The sequence below is a fragment of the Thrips palmi genome, unplaced genomic scaffold (assembly GCF_012932325.1).
Source record: "Thrips palmi isolate BJ-2018 unplaced genomic scaffold, TpBJ-2018v1 HiC_scaffold_5, whole genome shotgun sequence".
Taxonomy (NCBI): Eukaryota; Metazoa; Arthropoda; class Insecta; order Thysanoptera; family Thripidae; genus Thrips; species Thrips palmi.
Window position 1 is genome coordinate 7,440,760 of NW_023144632.1, and position 17,500 is coordinate 7,458,259.

The 17,500-nt window shown below is 54.3% G+C and overlaps 3 protein-coding genes across 8 annotated transcripts in view; 1 reads left to right on the forward strand and 2 right to left on the reverse strand.

Annotated features, from left to right (window-relative positions):
- Positions 1–37: 37 nt before the first annotated feature.
- Positions 38–2,714, reverse strand: LOC117651336. Of its 5 annotated transcripts, none has more exons than XM_034395266.1 (9): positions 2,529–2,714; positions 1,885–2,034; positions 1,640–1,801; positions 1,495–1,562; positions 1,210–1,330; positions 962–1,126; positions 740–877; positions 440–553; positions 38–360 (listed from the first exon to the last, which is right to left on the reverse strand). In XM_034395266.1, exons 2-9 carry the CDS (start codon positions 1,975–1,977, stop codon positions 187–189), a joined length of 1,035 nt encoding a protein of 344 aa, XP_034251157.1. In that variant the 5' UTR covers positions 1,978–2,034; positions 2,529–2,714; the 3' UTR covers positions 38–186. The 5 variants fall into 5 exon arrangements, with proteins under 5 accessions (XP_034251157.1, XP_034251152.1, XP_034251153.1 ...); XM_034395261.1 differs by having other exon boundaries at positions 962–1,129; XM_034395262.1 differs by lacking the exon at positions 2,529–2,714 and adding an exon at positions 2,443–2,528 and having other exon boundaries at positions 962–1,129.
- A 1,465-nt stretch (positions 2,715–4,179) lies between these two features.
- On the forward strand, positions 4,180–7,399 carry LOC117650291. The gene is made up of 5 exons (XM_034393600.1): positions 4,180–4,286; positions 4,453–4,652; positions 5,911–6,193; positions 6,299–6,482; positions 6,546–7,399. Exons 1-5 carry the CDS (start codon positions 4,220–4,222, stop codon positions 6,760–6,762), a joined length of 951 nt encoding a protein of 316 aa, XP_034249491.1. The 5' UTR covers positions 4,180–4,219; the 3' UTR covers positions 6,763–7,399.
- Positions 7,400–7,537: 138 nt separating this feature from the next.
- The window catches only part of LOC117650290 (cGMP-dependent protein kinase, isozyme 2 forms cD4/T1/T3A/T3B), a 47,466-nt gene continuing 37,503 nt past the window's right edge, over positions 7,538–17,500 (reverse strand). For both annotated transcript variants that reach the window (XM_034393598.1, XM_034393599.1), the window contains exons 3-15: positions 12,328–12,441; positions 12,132–12,237; positions 11,963–12,026; positions 11,805–11,882; positions 11,625–11,719; positions 11,379–11,525; positions 10,988–11,135; positions 10,545–10,886; positions 10,332–10,461; positions 10,129–10,255; positions 9,984–10,046; positions 9,730–9,907; positions 7,538–9,636 (exon numbers count right to left, since the gene is read on the reverse strand). In XM_034393598.1, coding sequence (XP_034249489.1) covers positions 9,742–9,907; positions 9,984–10,046; positions 10,129–10,255; positions 10,332–10,461; positions 10,545–10,886; positions 10,988–11,135; positions 11,379–11,525; positions 11,625–11,719; positions 11,805–11,882; positions 11,963–12,026; positions 12,132–12,237; positions 12,328–12,441 — 1,580 coding nt within the window. In that variant the 3' untranslated portion in view covers positions 7,538–9,636; positions 9,730–9,741. The remainder of the gene's footprint in view (positions 9,637–9,729; positions 9,908–9,983; positions 10,047–10,128; positions 10,256–10,331; positions 10,462–10,544; positions 10,887–10,987; positions 11,136–11,378; positions 11,526–11,624; positions 11,720–11,804; positions 11,883–11,962; positions 12,027–12,131; positions 12,238–12,327; positions 12,442–17,500) is intronic.

Below are 17,500 nucleotides of genomic sequence, written 5' to 3' on the forward strand. Positions count from 1 at the left end.
AAAAAAAATCCACCACTTAAAAAAAAATAAAAAACATACTTTTGTATTTTTAAAAACACACACATGCAAATCAAATTGATCAGTCGTCATTGGCAGTCAAATTTCCGCGTCAATGGAAAAGGTTGACATGTTACAGGGAATTTTGTTTTAAAACAAATAAATAAGAAACTTAGTGACGACTGCAAATTACGTGTAGAGCGAGTCCACGAAGTCGGGAGCACCGGGACTACGGAGCACATTCAAAACCTCCAACAGCTGGTCCGCCACCGCCTGAGTATCCATACCCAGCAGCTCGTGGCCCTGGATCCAAAAGTTGCTCAGCTTGGAATGATAGAAAGCCTGATAGAGGAACTCCACGACCTTAAATAGACAAGCGGAATCGATCAGAACACACGACAACTCGAAGGCCGAAAAAGCAAAAGATGGAAACAGTACACACCTCCCGGACGATGTTGCCCAAGCCGGAGTCCCAAAAGGAGGGTCCTCGCTCCTCGTCCAGCCACAAGAGTGCCTGCAGCACGATGCGGCGCGGCAGGTCCAGCCCGGCGATGCCCTGCAAGGACCGACAGGGGTTCACTTAGAGCAACAAAGCGCGCCGGCGCTAGCTTAAGAGGCCAGAGCGCCTTGCGGGTAGGCAGCCCGGATGCAGCCCTGTCGGCGGGATGGTATCGCCACGGCTGAGGCCATTACCATTACCATTACGGGCCAGACCACACCCAGGTAGTGGCATCGGACGTACCTGAATTAATCTCATAGCGTCTTCAGCGCCCTTATTTTGTATGAACTCGTTCTCTAAGCCATGGAATTCTATGGCCCAAGTCATTTGGTTTCGGTCCTTTTGAGGAACCGCGGACCAATTACTTTCACCCGGAGGCACCTGCAACACGAGATTGGGAGTAAAAAATGATTTTTTACAAAAGAGAAGGAACATGGCATACATTCTGTGGAGGGTTTCACTTGCCTTCGCATGGTGGACCTTCAGATTATGGCTCTCTTCCTTGAGCTCTGTCGGCAGAAAGGCCCACGGGAATTGGAAAACGGGCACCAGCTCAACTCGCATGGGTTTGCCGTTGAAGTCAACAAACAGCGTCACTGTTGCATTCGACATCACCACACGCGGCACGCCCTGCTGGGGAAGCAAAGAAGAGGTAAGGTAGGGCTGAGGAAGGGTGAAAGGGGGGGGTGGGCCACTGTGGGCGTAATGCGTACCATCGCTGCGTGCGAGAAGTTCATCTTCGGCACGGCCGCGGAGACCGCAGCCGCGAACAGGACGATCACGTCCGACGGGCGAATGACCTCGAAGAGAGGGTGCTGCACCCTCGCTAGAACCCTACAAGAAAACACAGTGTGACAGTGTGCAGGATGACTACCGCCAGTGCTGCCGGCGGTGACGGAGTCCGGCGCCACTCCACGCCACAGAGACCATCAAACTCTCCCGCGCGCGGGGTAGCGACACGGACCCCATCCTCCTGCCGGTGGTGAGAACTTACTGACATTTTCGATTCGAGGTCCCTCGCCCTCCTAGGTTCAATGGCAACAGTGCCTTTTTCGGCTAGTCGGATCTGCGAATAAAACGACAACCAAATAGGAAAATAGAATAACGGGCATTCGATTGTGGCACGACGCGAACTCAGCTCACCACTAGGTGCAGTCCCACGAGGCGCCATAGATTCTTGAGAACAATTTTGACCTCGAACCGGTCGCTGCCCGTCTCTTGCAGTCTCGAGGGTTGGCTGCCGACGTTGAGCAGAGACCCAAAGTAAGAATCATTGCGAAGTAAGAATAGCAGTTTGGACAAGAACTGTAAAAACAAAATAAAAGTGATTAATTACGAGGGACACGAAGAAAGAAACGTGACGAAAGTTATCGTCTCTGAACCCGTACCGAGTGCATGACGCTCTTAAACTCATCCTGTGCCCTTTCTGCCGGATGGATTCGGCCCACCAGGACCCTGGCCAGGGCCTCGTCCAGCGACATGGATCACCAGTTGCGAAAATCAACGGTTTCAGCAATTGGGCTCCCTAACTCCGATCCCTGGAAATGAGATAAAAAAAGATGACAGCCCGTCGATACACCGCGCGCGAGAGACACTCAGCGCTAGCCTTACGGACACACTTCGCGCGCGGGGTAATGCCGAGACAGCGTCGTCTTGCTTATCCCACGCCGCATCCTGCATCACTATCATGTATTTGCGATTGCGAGAGCCCGACAACGAAAAGGAGACAGTCGGATGTCACGAGAACAAGAGAAAAGATCAACAACAATAAATTTCAAATTTTCTAAAAGCGCGATCCACCCTGAAAGCCCTCCATTACAAAGCCCAATCGACAGCACCAAGGAACATTCGAATGATCGGTTAAGCGACAGGGACGATTCTGTACTCGTGAATCCACACGGAGACAAAACAGACACTGCCACAGAACGCTAATGGACAAATCATACCAGGAGATATCTGTCAGAGAGGTTAGGGGGCGGTAGTCGCCCGGCCCCAGCGGCCGCAGGCGGCCGCAGGGGCTGTGAGAACTCACCACTCAACCCGGCACTCACAGCACGCTCGCTGTGCAGCCGCGTCCAGCAGAACTATTATCAACGAACAGTCGGTGACGCAGCTCTTTCTCCTACAGACAAAACAGCTCTCGGCTCGCCGGCTCACTCTGCCTTGTCGCGGGTAGGATGACGCCTTCGCGTGAGGCGTTTGGCGGCAAAGGGCCTTGTTGCCGGGGGCGTGGCGTGGCGTGGCGGCGGCAGCGGCCGGCCAAGCGGCCAAGCAGGCACGCCAGAGGGGTTGCCTACCCTCGAGGCGCGGCCCGGGTCGCATGTGGGCGTGAAGCGGAGCGGTGGTGCCGTGACTTCGCGAGGGGTGGTGCGGATTAAGGTCATATGGAAGATAGGTCTGCGCAACCGAGATGCATGCTGGGAGACCGGGCAAGCCGGCAGGCAGGCTGGCAGGCAGGTAGGCGGTCCTCCGCTGCGGCCGGCGACGGATTCGGGAGGGATTAGCTGCCCGGTCTCCCAGCATGCATCTCGGTTGCGCAGACCTATCTTCCATATGACCTTAGTGCGGATTATGAGAGCAGGGTGTGCTGGTGACCCTGAAACCAATCCACGAGCTCCATGGCCATGGAAAATTTCGTGAGATGGCTCTCGGCAGGTGGCGTGGCCGCGCGGGGGGCGTGTGGGGGCGTGCAGGGCAGGGGCGTGCGGGGGCGCGGCGTGCTCGGACTGCGCGCGGCGCGCGGCACGCTGCCGTGCGGCAGGGCGGCGGGCGTGACCTCAGGCCGGTCCGGGAGGCGCGCGAGGACCCGAAGAGGGGGAGGGGGAGAGGGTCTTGGTTGGTCTTGGTCTTCGTCCCCCGCCGGGTGATGAATCGCAGAGGGACACGCGGGATTGGCCCGAGAGACGGCTGCAATCCCCAGACCGCCCAGGCACCAGACCAGACTGGCCCTCGCAGCGACTCCCGGCGCCTCCGGCTTCGCTCGCATTCACACCTGCTTTCAATCAGCACCATACCGCTGTCGGGGAACGGCGTTGCAGTCATAGCAAATTCATCGAGTTCTCAATACCTCCTCCCGTAATCCGAACCAGTCGGTAAACACTCTCCACCCCTTAACAGCGGCTTTAAAGTATGCTGTAACGCATGACAGGTGATCGAGTTGCCTATCTCAGCTAGGCAGGCGGAGCGGTGCTAATGGCAGCGTGACTGCAACGTGGTCTAGACAGGCGGGGAGTACTGTTACTGTTCCGTTCTCCGCGGCGTGTGCTGCAGGCTCGCCGTGCACCGCGTGTTGCCTGTACTCCCCCCCGCGGCGGCTTCCGGCTCCAGCTGCATGTGCGTCCGGCGTCGGGTACCAGAAACCAGAGGAACGCGCGGACAGTGTTCGTGTTCGTGCAAGGCCACTGGCCCCGCGGCCCCGCCTCTGTTGTTTGATTGCCCAAGGATGAGTTTCGAGTTTGCTGTGATTCCCTGTGGACCCCTGTCCTGCCGCAAGGGTTATTGGTAGGGGCGTGGGGGCAAGCGCCACGGCGCGCCACGGCGACGCAGAGGGAGGGGGATGGCGGCCACCCCGCGCTGGTAGGGGCGGCAGAGGCGGCCGCGGCTCCGGTCCGGGGGCTTCCCGACGGCCCGACGGAACGCATAAAAGGGCCGCCGTCGCCTGAACGCCCCTCCAGTGTCTGCTTGCGAGCCGCCCTCCACGCCCGTCCACGCCTCCGCGGCACCATGGCGGCAACCTTAAGGAGCTGGAGCTGCCTCGCCTTCATCCTGACTGTCTTCACCGTCTGCCAGGGTAAGGTCCTGGGCCCCGTGCTCGTTGTGGCGACCGCGCATTCTCGGTGGCCAGTAATCGTCACCAACAGCTAACTGTCCCCGCGAGCGATAGAGACGAGGCTGAAATGTTTGCTGTACCGGCTGGTTCGCCGGGGGAGGAGCTGACGTATTTGGCGCGCTTGCAGGTTCACACGGGTCGCGGGGAAGGACCGCGGGCCCGGCAGGCCCGGCAGTGCTGCGGCCGGTCGTGCTGCTGGAGACGGAGCAGGGCCTCAGCCCGGTGGCGGGGCCGCCCGTGGTGGACGACGTGGCCCTCATGGAGCTGGACCAGCTGCTCAACCTCTTCCAGGGGAAGGGCAAGCGCAGCCAGGACCAGCCCGACAAGGTAGGCCTGCTGGGGATTGGGATTGGGCCGGAGTAGGCATCGACCTCTGGGCATCCCGGCGGGGGACTGTTGCCGCCAAGACGATCGGGGAGCTCCATCTTCATTCTCTGCGACTTGTGCTCAAAAGTTGGCCCCTTGAGAGAGACTCTTTTCCAACGCGCGCGATACTGAGTGACCGAGTAGCACGGGTCGAGTGTTGCATGACCTCCCAGAGTCCCCGTCGTGGCGTGGCGCTGCGTGGCGCTGCGTGGCGCTGCGTGGTGCTGTGACACTGCTACACACGGACTTCCCTGCCGTCCCGCCAGTCTCCTCACGTCGACCGTACGCCGTTAGTCTAAATCCCGTCGCTCCAAGGCAAGCTCCGCGCCCCGGCCCCTCCTTCCCGCCTAAATCAAACGCCGAGCCGCCCACGGCGCGCGCCAAGGGCCAAGGGGCCCCCCCAAGGGGCGTGCGGGACGAAGGGGTGTCTCGTCTCGCAAGGACGGCAGCGAGGGACTTTTAGTGCCGCCGCTGTGCTTACTCGAAGGGCGGATGGTCCATTACGCCACGCCGCGTTTGGGACCGCGGGACGCGCAGGACGCAGGCGAGCTGCTGGCCCGTGTTGGCCGCTCCCGTCGTACGGCGTGGCGTAGTGTCCTGGCTTTCGTGCGTCCTGAGACTCGGCATTCATCGGACCAAACTTTTCCCTCTGTGTCTCATTTCACCTGTGTCATTGAAAGCCACTTTAGCCCTACCGGGATCCAGGATCATATAGACTGGAAGGGATTAATAATCCCCCCTCCCCCTTCGTGACCACTTCCACGGACGAGTTGTTATTTAATTCAAGGAACCTTCCAATGCCAGGCAAATCCAATCATCTCATAATCCCAGCGGTTTGCATCCGTTCGCGTAATTGTCCCCCCCCCCCCTCTCTCTCTCTTTCTTTTTTTTTCTCTGGACGACTGATTGTTTGCGCGCCAGTGATCCCCATACGTGCTGATTGGCCTCAAAACGAATGTGTTTTCCCACCGGCACCCCGGAAGGGCAATGTCCTCGCAACTTCTCCAACAGTCTACAATATCCAAAGCCGCACACGCTTGGGCAACGGCACGTCCTGCTTTCGGCACGTTCCTGTGGTTTTACTCTCGCTGTCCTTGTTCTTGTTACCTTCCCCTTCTGTTCACGTTCATGTTCATGGCCACTCAGGAGGGGTGCGTGAGGGCGGACTGGCCCCGTGGTTCCCGACGGATGCTGTGACACTGTAAGGCGTCGCCCCCAGGGGCTGACGCGCGACTTGGTGACGCAGGTGCTGCAGCCCGGTGGGGCGGGCATGTGGTTCGGCCCGCGGCTGGGTCGCCGGCGGCGCTCCGCACCAGGCGCGCCCGCCACGGCGCACCGCCGGAAGCGGTCCCTCCAGGACGGCGACGTGGACAACGACATCCCCTGGAAGCTGGCCGAGCTCCTCAAGGAGCTGCAGGGGCCGAAGAGGTCCCCGTCGCCCTGTGACCAGACGGACATCAACTGCCTTCTGGCGAGCATCACCAGTAACTCGGCCGCTTTCGGTAAGTCCAGTCCGTCCAGTGCCTTGCCTATTCGCCTTCGCGCTTCGAGTGCGGCGCGGGTAAGTCTGTCCATCCCATCCTACCGCCCCCGTCTCGTGTCGACAGCGCCGGAGCAGCAGCAGCGCCCCCGCTCCGAAGGCAACCTGGTCAACTTCACGCCACGCCTGGGCCGAGGCAGCGGCGAGCAGGGCGACGACGGGGGCGCGGGCCTGTTTCGCCTGGACGCCGAGTCCGGGGACGCGTCCGGGGCGACGGCCCGCCAGCTGCGAACCGACACGGACCCTCTGTGGTGAGTGCAGTTTAGTGTGACCAAGGTCCTCGATGCTCTCATGAGCTTGTGGTGGTGTCCCAGGTTTTCTCCGCGCCTCGGCCGCCGACTTCTGCCTCTCGGAGCAATGGACGTCCACGCCCCCGCAGGTGTGCCCCCACCCCCGCAGCGGCAGCCCGCGCACCCCCAGTCTCGCGGGGTCCGCGCCGCGCGCTCCGCCGACGAGGCCGCCGAGTCGGTGGGCACCCAGGGCAAGCCGGACCAGCAGGACCAGGCGAGCCAAGAGCACGCGCAGGCCTAAACTGCTGTCGATGGTCGCTCCGAGCAGATTCGTCCCCCTGGCTCTCAGCTTCTTTTTACACGTGAAAAATGGAAAATTGTAATTTTTGCCTCATGTCAGAATTGAGCAGACCCGCGTAGGTACAAAACTGTCGCTTATTCTTTTCACCCTTAATGTTGGGTAGTATGAGTAGAGCACTTTCATGTGAGTCAAGTCACTGCATGGATGGATCTGACTTGACTTCATGAAAAATAGCACCATTCGATATTTTAGAACATGAGATGCTTTACATGTGTGATAATTAGTTCCATTACTAAATTCAATAATGTAGTTGTAATTGTAAGGTCCCTCAGAACGGATTTTGTGTCTCAAGTTTTTCTTTTGAAGGGGTAAGGAAATAAAAAAAGGTGTGCTTGGAACTTGCCCAGAATTGAGATTTTGTTACCAATGTATAAAGAAAATGTCATCAAAAGTTGATTCTGAAAAAATTTTGAGCTGCAAATTGGGTCCTCCGTTCTGGGGGCATTTTAGTTATCTTCTCTGATATTCACATTCTTACAGCAGTGGTTATTTAGTGGCTTATGATTACTTCTTCTGTGTTAAGAGTGAAGATAATTTTTGTACCATTAAATCATCATAGTGAGCAGCACTGAAAATATTTGAATGTAAAACTTCACTTCTTATTATAATACCATGCAAATTGTAGTCTAATTAGTGTGTCAAGGCAGGATACACGAGACGTCTCATCAATTGCGACAGAACTCTTTGTTTGATGACCCGCATAAATAACATCAAATCAAGTTTTAGGACTTCAGGTTTATTACCATAGAACAGAGTGCATCAGTTAACAAAGAAGTCAATAACACAGTACAGCTTTTAACCAGTGTTTCTAACTTCAGAACAGAAACCAGTAACACAAAACTTTTTAAAGGCAGCTCAAGTGGTCCAGCACTGGCTTCCTCAATCTTGCCAGCTTTTAAATTTTAAGAGGCTTCAGTAATAAGAAACATTTACACATTCATTGACCACAATCCACTATTACATTATCTATCACTCTATCAGGCAACGCACCTGTTTTTATGACATCCTAGCAACAACACCTCAACAATTACCTACAATAGCATAAAACGGAAGGTATTTTACATAAAATAAAACTGTACAGACACGTACAAAATAGTAACAAACTCTTTTAAAAAAAATATTCTGACTTGACATTAGGTAATATACAACTAATCAGAAGCTCTCTCATATGGCAAGAATATCGCAATTACAAATTTAATTTAAAACGATAAACAATGCTATAAGTAAAAATCCTTGCACTCCATACAATTGTACTTACAAGTTAAAAGACTCTAGGTTGCACATAATTCTCAAGCCCTCACCTCCTGAGGTGAGTAGTATCACGTTTAAGGAAGGTGTACTACTGAAGATGGCACTGCAGCATAATATCTAGCACAACAATGTTTATGCACTCAACAATGAGATTGATAACTTAAGAGAAGCATCACAGTGCAAGAGCAACTTAATATACACAATATGCAACAATTCTTTAACATTTGATTTGATTACAATTTACTTTACTTTCATGTTGAACATGAGGGCAATACATAAGGAGCACAATTTAAATTAAACAGAAAATGTAAAGACAAAATTTTAAGTTGTGAGTTTCTATTGGTTGTAGTTGTGCTATGGAATAGTACAACCAACACAATCTATGATATGAGCCAATTGTTGATCATGATCAAACCTTTGCAAAGAAGAACTACCAGTGTTTTCTTGCATAAAGAGCCCACAAATATTTTTTTTAGATGATGGTACATGACATATATTACAATGCATGGAGATGAGGCCAAGATCTCACTTTATTTTTAACACACACATAAGCTCAAGTCAAAACTGGGCTACCTACACATTTGACAAGAGTTATTTAAATAATAAAAAATATCAAATAGAATTCTACAACGGCATATTGATTAGGATCTCACAGACTAGATTAAGAAAAATTAAGTGGGTCTTTTGTTCCTATAAATCTTAATAATAAATTCATTGATAATCTGCTTCAGCCTTTCCAACAGCTAAAGGATTTTTGATGCAAAATCTCAAAGGATAACAAGAGGTGCCTGGAAAGCAAACTTTAAAATTTTCTCAACATTAAAAGACCGCACCAAAAAAGCACATGTATAACAAATAAAAATTATCGGGAAAAAAAAATTGCTGCACACAGACAATCTGATAATGGATACAAACATCACAACAACAATTTCAGGATCACAAACAGTACTAAACACATTCTGATAGAACTAACAATTATTAGAATTTGAAAAATGCCAGAAAGCAACAAAATCACTTCTCTCTCAAATTAATTTAAAAAAAAACAACAAAAAAAGAAAACTTACATGGCTGTATAAGTACCAAAGCAATTGGGCAAACATTCAGAAGCAAAAAAGGGATCTTTCTCAGGTCTCTTGTGGCAAATAAAAACCTTAAGGAATTTCAGAAGTAATGAATGCACTGCATGCCCGTACAAGTGAAAGGTCTTGTTCCAGGAGGAACAATAAAAATTGACATCATAGAAAAGCATCTGATGGAACTGTACTGCATGAAAGTTATAAACAAAATCTATTGCATTGGCAGTAACAAAGTATGGTGTGACATCAAGCCTAGCAGTACAAAATCAGTCATTCACAATTTGTTTATTACATTTAGTATTTTCAGCGATGAATTGATAGAATAAAATGCAAACACCTGCCACAATGAATTACAGAGACTGGTAAAAACACAATGAACACATACCAAACTACCTGCATTTCATGATTCTCCTCTTATTGTTGAAATCATAGATGCTACATTCCAGCAAGGGATCAAAAAATGCCACTGCTAAAATGCATCATATACCTGGAAAAAATATTTTAAATCATCAATAAAATTACTTAAGACATTGAATTTGTCGCTTGGAGAACATCTCCTTGCAATCTCTATTTGCATTACCTTTGATGTCATTCAAAATTCTGAATCCCAGCCAGAGATATCATCTGGGGGAGGTTGATCAGCATCTGCAGGGTACTCATCGAAATTACTGGTGTCTGTCACGCTGCGGACATTAGGTGTGATTGGAGGGCTCAGTGTATGGTTACGTAAGCCTTCCCAATTGAAGCCATCAAACCACCTGAAGAAAAATACTTTAGTCTCACAAGACAACTCAATGAACACTCACAGAAATATCATTCAAACAAAATGCTTACTTGTGTTTCTGGATTTCACTGATGCCACCTTTTTGATAGCCAAGACGTTCTGCAGGGTTGTCCCTGACAGAAAAAAGAAAAGAGCAACGTTTAATGTGACAGAACACATAATTAAGTTGATTGGTTAACTAGAAATTGGACGTACCTGCAAAGCTTCTTGATCAAAGCAGTGGCATTCCTGGTAATATTCCTTGGAAAATCAATAGCATCAATTCCTTTCAAAATTATGTTGTATGTCTTCATTGGATCAGCTCCCGTGAAAGGTGGTGTGCCTGACATAGGAAAGCGAGACAATGAAATTGAAGTACACAAAATTCTCCGCAACATTTGAAACTCAGGTCAACATACCAGTCAACAACTCAAACATAAGAACACCAAGGGACCAATAGTCAGCACTGATGTCATGACCACGATTCAGAATAACCTCAGGCGCAACATACTCAGGTGTGCCACAAAATGTCCATGTCTTGCGGCCATGCTGCAAAATTAAACATAAAAGACACTTAGAGATAGTTAGGAAAGAATTTACAATATCAAATTTGAATTTGAAGATTGCCTTACCTGAAGCCTCTTAGCAAATCCAAAGTCTACTAATTTGACATATCCTGTTTCATCGAGTAGAAGGTTTTCAGGCTTCAGATCTCTGTATATGATGTTTCTTGAGTGCAAATAATCAAATGCTTCCACAACACAAGCAGTGTAAAACCTGGTCGTAGAGTCATCAAAGTGGCCCTTGTCACGGAGAATGGTCCACAGTTCACCTCCCAAACAGGATTCCATCAGCATGTACAGGTATTTACGGTCCTTGAATGTCTTAAATAATTTGACTATGAATGGGCAGTCAGCTTCACCCATGATTTCTTTTTCTGACATGATGTGTTGTTGCTGCCTTGTTTCTACAATCTGTAACAGGAATTTTTTTTACAAATACAAGACAAATAATTCATGATCACAGCTTTTAAATTGAAATGTGAATCAAGGTCCATCTGGCTTTCTCTGTTTACCTGGCTTTTCTTCATTTGCTTGAGAGCAAAGGAACGATTAGCATCTCCTTGAATTTGAACAAGCTCAACACGTCCGAAACCTCCAACTCCAAGGGTAGCCAGCACTCGAAGATCGGTAAGGCGAACCACCTCAAACTCTTCATTTATTCTGGAATAGAAAATCATAAATTTAGATATCAAAAGAGGGAATAAATTTGCTTAGTCTCTTTCAAAACCCTGCTATAATCAAAGTGAAATTCTTGTAAGTCCAGCTACCACCCTTACCTTCAGATAATCCTTAGCAAGCAACAATAAAATAAGAAATTTATTTACCAACACCTTGTATTGTTTTGAACAAAAGCATTCTGTGCATTTATTCAGAATATTTTAGAGAAGCATTAATAATGCTTACCTTCTTCTCTCAACATTTTCATCCCTGTATCGAGTTCTTATTTCATCAAGGCTTGAGATGAGCTGGTTGAAAGTTTCACGGTCGATCACCAAACAACACACACCATCAGGATCATCAGCAATTATATTTGCTGTTCGAAGGTCATCCCTGAGAAATGGCAAAAACAACATTGTTTGTAAAATTTCGGTTCTACAATTTGCAAACACATTAAATGAACAAAAGAAATATGGTGAATAGAACACGTACCCTTGCAGAGCTTTCTCTCCAAAAAAGTCACCCTTTGAGAGAGAGCGAATATATTTATCATCTGTCCCTGTAGGCTGCTTGATGGTCACTTTCACCTATAGAGGAATTAAAATAATAATAATAATAATAAGGCACATCATTCAAAATTTTTCCAGAACTAAGAATTTGTTTTGTACTTACGCGGCCTTTGCTGATGATGAAAAATGTATCTCCACGGGCACCCTGACGAATGATGTAATCTCCAGCATTGTAGTAGGTCTGAAGACAAAGAATTGTAGTTAACTCTTTATTGGAACACACAGTAAAAACAGTGAGCCGAGCCGACCATTTCAACTCACCTCATCTAAAGAGTCTGAAATCTTGATAAGTGTCTCCTCTGGTAAATTCTTGAAGATAGGAACACTGAAACAAGATTCAATAATTTCTTTAAATCATCTGCCTCTGCCACCAAAAGTGTGTTTTCAAGCAGCAGTAAATATAAAGTTTTAGAAGTGGCCATTAAGGTACCTTTTGAGGAAGTCTATATACTCCGCCTGGCGGGTAAGACCAGTACGCATCATAATGGTCTGGAAACATTGTCGTTCAATGGCCCACAGCTTGCAGTCGTTTGCGGCTGAAAAAAAAAATTAGAAAATTTTCGTTATTTGCCTACATGCTACTTTTTTAGTAGGAGCTTCTCATTAGGAATCGTTGTCGCGCTTACCTTTGATGGTGGCCGTCCTCTTGCAGTTGTAAAGAATAGCCAGCTCGCCGAACAGCTTGCCCGGGGCCATCGTCGACAAGTACTTGCCATCGCGAGACACCTCCACGCGGCCCTCTGCAACAACAAGAAGCAAGTGTTCCGTGAGTAAGTTGCCATTAGCGTGAACTTGCATCATGCACTCATGAGTCGGGAGGACTAAAACGCCGCGTTCATGGAAGTGCGTGACCGGAAGTAGGGAGGGGGCTGGCAATGTCAGATGGTGCCGGGACAGTACCGAAAAGTGGCTGATTTGACTGCGATCATGGGCCGGCTAGCTGGCTAGCTGCACGCGGAGGGCAGGCCGGCCGGCCAGGCGGGCAGGGCGGGCGCAGCGGGCAGGGCGGATCAGGCGGACGGGATGGGATGGGACGGGTCCTTCGGCCGTCATCGGCACTCTGCCTTTCACTTTCGAGCCGCAAGGCCACGCGGATGGAAAGGGAAGACGAAGACGACGCCCAAATCACTCCCGGTCAGCGCACGCCGCACGCAGCCAGTGCCCGCGGCAAACGACCCCACGGCCCACGCCGCCGCCCGCACACGCCACGCCACGCAACGCCGCGGCGCAGCGCAGGGAAGTACCGCCGGCAATCTGCCCAGCGCCCAGCCAGCTCTCGCCTCGGCCGTGACCCCGGAGGTCCCGGAGGCTGCGCCGCGGGCGCAGGGCCCGGCAGGACCAGGCCAAGGCTAGGGCCAAGGGCCACGCGCCGGCCGAGGGGCCCCAATGGGAAAGCAACGCCGTGGAGAGCCACACGCGAGCGCACCACCGAGCGGCGACTGGACTCACGCACACGCGCGCAGGGCGGCCCTCGGCGGCCCTCGGCACTCGTGGACCGGCCGGCGTGGACCGAGGAGCACGCGCCACGCGCCGGCTCCTTCAGTGAGCCGGAGCCACGAGGCGGAGGCGATACAAGCAGCCGGACCATTGCTCTGCCCCGCCCCGCCCCGCCTCGCCCACGCGGCAAAGGGAGTGAATGATGCAGCAGCAGCGAGGCCGCCTTGAGCTGCCAGCCCCGCCAGCCCCGCCTGCCCGTCAGTCACGGACCTCACAAAGTGACGCAACATTCCAGCCCCAATGTCACAATTAAAATCACTTTTTGTTCCCCTGCCGCTGCGCGCTGCGCGAGATGCAGCGCGGCATGCGATGCCTTTGCCTCACTGCCTCGCCCTGCCTCGCCCTTCAGGATGCCATTGCCGCCCGCCGATCGCACCTCGGAAACGTGCTCCGCTCCGCTTCGGTTTCCCGTCCACTCGCAGCTCGCTCTCTTCATGAAGGGAAGAGCCCGTAATCCTGACGCCGAGCTTTCGCTTGACGCGGACGCCACGCCACGCCACGCCGCACGCCGCGTGTCCACGGACGCACCGAGGCAGGATTACTGTGCGTCCAGAAAGAAAATCCGCGCCAACCACTTTGTCGCCTCGCGTTCGCCCAGCCCGGCCGGGAGAACCGCTTCCCGGGGTTTCTCATGACGGGCGCGAAAAAAGAAGTTAATTCTGTCTTGAGCACGAAAAAAAATTTAGTAGTGCCACTTTGTGTTTACTACCTCAGATGTCGACACCGAGATGGTTCGAGTGCGTTTTCAACTTGACGGCCGCCTCGCTGAGTGCGGCTGGAGCCAGCACTGGCCCGGCACTGGCCGCAAATTACGCACGAGTTGGGCAACGCAGCGGGCGACGGGCAGCGCGGGCAGCGGGCCGAAGGAGTACAAGGCTGGTCACTACTTGGCCACCACCGGCAGCGCGCACCGCTCCGGATTATCGGGCCGCCAGACAGGGTGCCCGCCTGTGCCGCACTCGATGGCGATTGGCGTTGCAAGCCTTCGAGATAGCCTGGCAAATGCAGAGTCGCCCGTCGCGGAGCGAGGCCAGGTCACGGGGACAGCAGCCGCCATGCACCCTTATTCCAAAACCAGCGCCTCGTCGTCCCGTCTCTCTCGCACTCGAGGGAAGTCCCGTCGGGGTGCGAGAGAGACAGAGTGACGAAAGCACCGTTTCGGCATCAGCCTGCGGCGCGGCACAAATCATTAGCGACCGATGCTCCGGCGAAGTTTCTCCTCGCGACAGGTGGCGGCGTGACGACGCCGGCCGGCAGAGGACGAGGACGCCGCGGACGTGGACCGCGAGGGGGAGGGGGCGGGGGCGGGGACAACACAACAGGACGAACCGCGGCAGCGACGGCCGGATTTCTCACGGCAAAACGCGCCAAGACTGGCCATTGACGGGGCGGTACCGCGGCGGGCGGCGCTCGTGTTGGCGGTTGTTATCGCCATATCGCCAGGGCCGCGGGGCCGCGAGCAGAGGGACGCGAAACAAGCGGCCGAGCAAACAGCAGCAGCGCCATTGCCTGGCGAACCGCGCCGGGCTGCCCCGGCCCAAACAGCGACCGCAGGCAGCCCGACGCGGCGACGCGGCCCGATGTGCATCAGTTGGTCGGCGCGTGTCCCCCCTCTCCCCCCCCCCTCCCCCACCGCGGTCAGGCGGACGCGCTGGGCCCTGCCAGACAGACCAGACGGTCTTTAGCCCGTCAAGGCGTTGCAGTGCAGCGGGGCGGACAAGCAGCGCGTCGGCATGACGGGCAATCAAGTCGCCCCGCCGCCTCGCCGCCCCCGCAGAGAAAACGCGCAGCGCACATCGCGGGCCGCGTCGGTCGTCGCGGCGCCATTCACTGCCTCATTGGCCGGCATTCATCCGGCCGGGCAGTCAGTCATCTTGGCGAGCAGCGCGCCGTTTCGGCCACCGCGGCGCCGCCAGCCGCCACACCGGTAGCAGCAGCACGTGTGCTTGCACGTGTGCGTCCGGGCGGGGCACGGCGGGGCACGGCAGGGCAGCTAGGGCGCGGGGCGGCCGACCGGGGCCAGAAAGAAAGTGACGCCGTCTCTGCGTCCGCAAATGACGAGGGAGAAAAGGACGCGACGAAAGCAGGCAAGGACATCGCGAGAAGCCGATCGCGCGCGGCTCCTGGCCCAGTCCAGTCCCATTATCATAATGGCCGGGCGCGGGGCGGGGCGAGGGGCAGGGCGACGACCTGGACGACGACCTGGACGACGACCTGGACGACGACCTGGACGACGACCTGGACGACGACCAGGACGACGACCAGGACGACGACCAGGACCGAGACCTGGACGACGACCAGGACGACGACCAGGACGACGACCAGGACGACGACCAGGACGACGACCAGGACGACGACCAGGACGACGACCAGAACTCGGAGAAAAACGGCGCCCAGGAGGACGAGGGCGATGCCGGGCCAGGGTGCAAGGACCGGCAAGGAGCCGAGCCGGCGCGGCCAAGGGCAAGCAAGGCAAGCACTGTCATCCCAGACGGCCATTAGCAGTGCCGCAGCAGCGCGGCCCGGCGGGCCCGGCCCCCGGCCAGACCGGCAGGACGTTTGGAGCGAAGCGAAGCGAAGGTCGTTAACTTATTGGGCGCTAAAGCCCGACGAAAGCACGGCCAAAGCCCGCCGCCAAACCGCCCCGACCGGAAACAAAACAACAGGCCCGGTTTTCTTTCTGCCGCTGTAGAAAGGTGTGCAGCGCGCTGCCCTGCCGAGAATCCCAAGTCCGCGGTCCGCAGCCACCGCGTCCGAGACCGCGTCGCTCGAAGGGAGCGAGGCAGACCTTGAGGCGGACGGACCGACGGGCGGCGAAGGAGAAGCCAAGGATATGCAAAGACAGCCGACCGCGCTATCCGCGGCACTTAGCACCACGCCAGATGCATTCAATTAGATAGATGGACGGCTCCATTTCCATCATTTCCATGCGGAGTGAAAGCCGAGATGCATACTTGATGCGCGCCAACTCAAATAAGTAAGTATGGCGGTCCGCGGCGCGGCCGGGCCGGCAGCGCGGTGCAAAACGTGCCGACGGTGCCAGCGCGCCCAATTCCACTTAAAGTGCATGTCGCCAACGCACGCAGTTCTTTTGGGCGGGTACGTCGTGCGCGCGAGTGTGTGCAACGCCAACGCGGTGCGCGCAAGGAAAGCGAAAGAGCGCACCCCGCTGTTGTTTTTGTAAACGGCGCGCGGAACGCGTGGAACCAGTGCATGACTGGGGGCTCCGCGCAGCCTGCTAGCTTCGCCGCATCCTTTGCGTGACGTCCCTCCTCACTCCAAGACCCCCCCCCCTCTCCTCCACACTGAGAGACACACACGCACAGCCGCTTCCTCCATCAATTGCAATCACCAAGCGCAAGCAACCAATTGGGAGGGCGCGGTGCACACTGTGGACTGCATGCAGGGACACTAGAAAAGAACCAGTGCGTCAAGTCATGTGGCTGGGGAGACGTTGCCTCGTTTAGCCTCAACAATCACTGTCGCAGTGCTGGCCGTGTGGCAGCACTCATTTTTCTCCGGCGTTCAGGAACAAATGCCCCGAGCAAAAAGACTTCATTTTCGCCTTCCTCTGTGGAGTATGAGAGCCCACTGCCACAACAGTAGCCCCGCGTCGTGCCGACACAACGCCCTGTCGGTGACACTGTAAGAGAAACGCTAAGGAAACGGCCATCATGGCGGTCCTGCCGGGTACTGCCCCGTTCAGCGCGGGATAGGGTAAAAACCTAGAGCAGCGTCGCGGCACAGCACATTTGCTCACACAGCGCAGCCGGGCCGGGCCGAGCGGGGGCCAGCGTCCCATTGTCTCGGTGCGCGGCGGCACGGCACGGCGGGGCCCTGCCAGTTACGGTGAGTGGGTGCTGCACCGGCATTCGCCACACGACGCTCAAACGGCGACGTATTATGTGGCGGATTTCAATCCCCAACGACGGCGTCGTTAAAGGCACGCTGACGAGGCATCGCGTGGTCCGCCCGAACCTCGCCGCCACGGCGGCTGCAGCGGCCGGACTCCCACCTCGTCGACGGTGGCGTCGCACAGTGGGCCAGAAAACCGGTGGAGGCGGACAAAACTCTAGACGCGTTTTGAGATCCAGAGCTCCACCGGTCTTCTGGCCCACTGTGCGTCGCTAGCATGCAGCAGTGCAGCAGCGCGCCAGGTCTGCCTTGGAGTGACGGTCACGGCCCGGCAGGCAGCGACCAACGCCCCTCGCCGCTCGCCCAGCTCGCCCAGCCTGGCCGGCCAGCCTTCGCTCATAGCCATCCGACAAGTGCGCCGCCAGCCGCTCTCCTTCGCTGCGCGGA

Coding starts and splice junctions, on each gene's coding strand:
- LOC117651336 (XM_034395261.1), bottom strand. CDS start 1,977: ATGTCGCTGGACGAGGCCCTGGCCAGGGTCCTGGTGGGCCGAATCCAT. Junction 1,563..1,639: donor TCGTGGGACTGCACCTAGTG/GTGAGCTGAGTT, acceptor TTTTATTCGCAG/ATCCGACTAGCCGAAAAAGG. Junction 554..739: donor ACGCTATGAGATTAATTCAG/GTACGTCCGATG, acceptor CGGTCCTTGCAG/GGCATCGCCGGGCTGGACCT.
- LOC117650291 (XM_034393600.1), top strand. CDS start 4,220: ATGGCGGCAACCTTAAGGAGCTGGAGCTGCCTCGCCTTCATCCTGACT. Junction 4,653..5,910: donor GCCAGGACCAGCCCGACAAG/GTAGGCCTGCTG, acceptor CGTCGCCCCCAG/GGGCTGACGCGCGACTTGGT. Junction 6,194..6,298: donor CAGTAACTCGGCCGCTTTCG/GTAAGTCCAGTC, acceptor TCGTGTCGACAG/CGCCGGAGCAGCAGCAGCGC.